This window comes from Glycine max, chromosome 19, assembly GCF_000004515.6.
Source record: "Glycine max cultivar Williams 82 chromosome 19, Glycine_max_v4.0, whole genome shotgun sequence".
In the NCBI taxonomy this organism is placed as follows: domain Eukaryota; kingdom Viridiplantae; phylum Streptophyta; class Magnoliopsida; order Fabales; family Fabaceae; genus Glycine; species Glycine max.
In genome coordinates, this window is record NC_038255.2 from 6033886 (window position 1) to 6038931 (window position 5046).

Sequence of the window (5046 nt, forward strand, 5' to 3'; positions counted from 1 at the left end):
TTTATGTTTTAATAATTAATATGCACTAATATTATAAAATATTTAATTATATTAACTATTTATTATTATTGGCTTTATTTTATATTTTTAAATTAAGTAAGCTTAAGCTTGTTATACTATTTGGTAAGATGATATGAACAAATATGTTAATGTTATCTCATTAAGAGATAATATATATAATTGAACTATTTTTTTTGTTGGAAAAATAAACTATTTTAGGAAAACAAAATATAACATATGGTCTCAAATATACTATGTTGTACAATAGTTTTTCTTATGTGAAGGTCTCATTGAAAAATAAATAGACTTCAGTTGAAAATAACTATAAAGTCAGAAACAATCATTATTGAATAATGTTTAATTGTATTAGATCAAGAACAATTGCTTAAATATGCTTAATTTGTTTAAAAAATTTCAAAATTTGAGTCTAATTTGTTATTTGTTATAAGTTTTATTTTTAGGTTAAATTTAATCTATTTGAAAGTCTAACTTGATACATAAAGACCAATTTCATATTAAATATTTTATACGTGAAATGATAAAGATAGCAACACTTTTATCTTAGATACTATATAGCGTGTTTTCTACAAAGCGCTATCTATAATCTAAAATATTATTATTTTTTTAAAAACTGTTTTGCTTCATTTACAATTTTTTCAAACCTGTAAACACAAAAAACATTCAAGAAAACAATTAACGGATTTTGCCAATGCACACGTGAGTAGTCTATCACAATAAGAAGACATGGTTGTAGATTTGAAAGATTTTCAGCACAAGAGTGATAGAAAATTTGAAAGATGTAATGGTGAATATTTGAAACATTTAATTTCAGCACAAGAGTGTTAGAAAATTAAGGAAAAAAAATACTTAAGATAAAAGTAATTGAAGATACAATCTTATTTCATTGCATTCATTGGAAGGGAAGCTCGATCTTGTTTTAGCTTTGGATAAAATTATCAAATCTTTTTATGCAGCATCGTGTAAGAAAGCTTGAATAAACTCCGCGAAAAGAATGCAACCAAAATATTATGTTTTAATTATTTGTGATGGTTTCAAAAAATAATTAGACATACAAATGATGGTTAATTATACATCTAACAAATAATTCAATTTATTGTTTACACATGAAGTCTTTCACCACTAGAAAATTTCATGTCCTCCATCTTTAACATTTCTAGTAGAAAATCATTCCACGTGTCTATGGGTCCAGGCAAGCACCAGTGCACACAATCATTATAAAGTGTGACTTTTTCATGTGGCCAATGCCCATATCTACTTGGGTGACCATCTGGTCTTAATAACATTGCTTGTGTAGTGTCAAACAACCTAAATTCCAAACCCTTCTTTCTACCTTCCTTCTTTGCAATTTCTAACTCTTCCAACTGGATCATATATAACTCCAAATTAGTACTTTCTAAACGTATGTCATTGTTCTTAAATGGCTTAGATCTCACACAATGTCCACCTTTATTCCATGTCCCATTCTCAAAATGAGATGGTGCAAATGTTCTAAGAAATGTTACTCCCTTGAAGTTTTGTAAACTATTGATGGCTTTAAATGCAGTCCTAAAAACTTGTCTGTAGCCATAGTACGTAGTTAAGTCAGTGACATTTTTTAAGAGACAGTCACAACATCCAACAATATTTTGTTTCTCATAAAATATCATTGAACGAAAGAACCAATGTCCAGCATTGATGATGATATAGTCAAACTCCTCAATTTGGGTTGCCCATGTCTCATCAACTTGATCAAGGTAAAGGTTAAACAGGCCATTGTGACTTGGTCCAATTGAATCTACCATTTTAGATTTCACCAAATAGGGTGTCCAAAAAGCTGCTACGGTGAAGTTATAACTTGGGTACTTCCATTGTCTGAAATAGTCATTTGTTGTGGGTGAAACATCTATAGGCCATTCCACCTAATTTAAATGTTAAGATTAAGATTAATATATGAAAACTTACAAATTATCAATGCAAGAAGAAAAATAAAACAAAATATAGATGCACAAGTTTACAAAAGGATAAAACCAAGCATCTACAAATCAAAATGTCTAAAACTTGTTTTGGTTGTTTGGCTTAAGAGCACATATAATAGAAAAAAGATTATTATTTTTTTAAAATTCTTCCCTTGTTGTTTTTGTTGATTAACCTAAAACATGACCTTTAAGTTAAGGGGGTCTAGATCAGTTTTGTTGAGTAAAAATATGTGAATTATTGTAAATCTTTCAACAATATTTTTTATTTTCACATATAAAAAAATGATCTTTAACTATAGGCAAATAAATTAGGAAAAAGATAGAGATCTCTATTGTGTGTTAGTGGAAACCACTAAATACACTCTATTAAATGATTTAAATTAGTTTAAAAGTAGTTCTTTAATATTTTTAGATTAATGAAACCCTCTCTTTACACACATATGTAGTACAATTTTTTTTACTAATAGACAAAATTTCAAATATTAATATATATATATATATATATATATATATATATATAATATTGTCTTTATTATTTATTTATTTTTATTTTTGCTAAGCAAAGAATTTATTGGGCAACAGTGAAAAAGATTAATTAGTGGATATCTCTTGAATGTAGACACGCCAAAATATAAGAAGAAAAGAAAGATAAATAGTTGGTATCATTAGTAATATAACGTGATAAAAAGAAAATAGAGAAATGAAAAGTGTATCGGGAGTAGATATGTTTGGGTTGGTGAAGGAATAAGAACTTTTAATTACTGTACATGTCCCATACAAATTTGGTTTACAGGTCTGACAATTTAAATAAAATATTATTGAGAAGGCTCCCTAATTTTAATAATGATGTGTTTGAGTTAGATCCATAGTAATATTTATTTGAATATTCCAATAAAATATTTAAAAATTACAATGATTGAAACTTCGAAAATAAATTTGCGTTAAGCTAGCTAGAGATGACTGAGAATTCTGACGTCTAAACGAGATCTATATTTGTGGGCTTTGATAGGATTCTATAATTATTGTTGACTTAAGGGCTGGTTTAGGTAACATGATTCACCTCTTCATAAAATATATATAATGTCATCTTCTTATTAATCTATATTTATAATTAGAATGTAAAGAACCACAACCATCAGGGACAACCATTTCACTTAATTAGCCTTATGTATAAACTAATTGCTCGAGTTAGCTAGGAAGGTATATTTTCTGACCGAGCCTTCAGGTTTTGATATGCACTAATCTAGAGACACTAGGTTTTGCTGGGAACTCATAAGTAATGAAAAGCATGAACTAATGGCGTATATTAAAAAAAAAGAAAAGAAAAACAAACTTGATTAATGTTTCATGTGGCGGATTAAGGGTCTTGGAAGACATATAATATTATATTCAATGCATGTGATAAGGCAGAGTTTCCAGTGCAAAGATTCGACTCCTTCTGGCATGCGTGCTTGGTGTTATATGCATGTTCTTACTAGCTATATGATGATTTACCTTATTAATAAATAATAAGCTCTTTTGAACACGTATTTTAACATGTTTTACATTATTTGTTTAATCTTTAAAAAAACTATTAATATGTACTTTCAAAAGCCATAGATTTTCGAGACGACTAAATTGATTTTTAAAAATAATAAAAAGTATGATGAAAAATGTGTTCGATCTTAACGTGCTTATATCATACGCACTAAAAAGATGTGGATCCAGAGTTTAAGAATTTTCAATGTTGAAGAAGGTAGAAGAGACTTACCCTTGAAAGAAGACAAATCAAAGACTGCATATGATTTCTTCCCACTGAGTCTCCAACAAAAGCCATAGATTTTCCCTTCATAATTTCTAGGAACTGAAAGGGGTTGAATATGGGGAGTTCACACTCATTTGGCTTCCATCTCCACTTCATGAAATCAGTGTCAGGTCTCCCATACTTCATGCAATTTTGGTGCTCATGAATTGCCCAACATGTGTTGTTTGTGTAATATGGTGCCTCTGGATTTGACACCCATTCACCACTGAAAATGTTACACTTCTTCACAGATGTTGAAGGCAAGCTTTCTGGGTGCTTGTTATATTTATTGATCTTCAAGAGTGAAGAGTAACTAAACAAAGGATAACACATTGGGGTGACAACAAATATAAGTATGGATAAGAGTACAAGTAAAGTCACTTTTGGGAGCATTTGTTTTGGGGTTATCTTCCCAAATAGAAGCTCAATATCTTGGAACTTCATCTTGTAAAGGGTTTGTTGGAGAATATGAGAAATGAGGAGAAAGGGACAGAAGAGGAGGGAAATGGGACGGGGTAATGGAAGCAGTTTTGCTCTATAAATTATGTGTAAAGTAACTTGAATTGAAGTTGTTTGAGTTGTTTCCTGTTCTGATTTAGTATTGTTTATTTAATATAAATTAATCATGTATAAATCTTGAGATTCTGTTAATAATTATTTTTTACATCTTATTTTGTGAATAATTATTTTAATTTTTCTTTAAAAATAGATCTTTAGTTTTCTTAATTAGTGATAAAAATTGAAGAAAAACACTGACATACAAGAATTATGATTACAAAGAATAATGAAGATAATTGATTGAGTTTTAGATGATTCCTTGATGAAAAAATGATTATGAAAAAGAAGCAATCTGCGCTTAAGCCATGGAACTTCCAGAGATCAAATGCAAATGGCGCTTAAGCCACGCAAGCTTCCAAAGACTAAGATAAAGTTGGCGCTTAAGCTCAAGAAAGTGGTGCTTAAGTGAGAATTTATCACACTTAAGTGCGATGTTGACTTGTCAGATTTTTAATTAACAGAAAGCTATATTTAAGTCGAGAATGTGTGAAGTGAAGCCTCATTTGGTTGTTCAAGTTTGTTAGAGGCAATTTGGGAACAAAGAACTCTTTGAAGAGCTTCTAGGGCTGAATCTTCCATCTCCTTCCATTTTTCTTTAGTTTTTTTTTTTAATCTTTTCATGGCTAGGAATAGCTAAATCTCCCTAAGTTGTTGGGATTGGATTGTAGTAGGACTTCTAAGCATGTATTCTCTTGTGAATTTTCAGATCTCATTCTATTTCAATGCATT

At 29.5% G+C, this 5046-nt stretch overlaps 1 protein-coding gene across 1 annotated transcript; it reads right to left on the reverse strand.

The window, feature by feature from the left end:
• Positions 1 to 1029: 1029 nt before the first annotated feature.
• Positions 1030 to 4668, reverse strand: LOC100820191 (protein trichome birefringence-like 19). Its single transcript, XM_003555037.4, has 2 exons — positions 3727 to 4668; positions 1030 to 1919 (listed from the first exon to the last, which is right to left on the reverse strand). The coding sequence occupies exons 1-2, from the start codon at positions 4201 to 4203 to the stop codon at positions 1119 to 1121; spliced, it is 1278 nt and encodes a 425-aa protein (XP_003555085.1). The 5' UTR covers positions 4204 to 4668; the 3' UTR covers positions 1030 to 1118.
• Between the last annotated feature and the right edge of the window lie 378 nt (positions 4669 to 5046).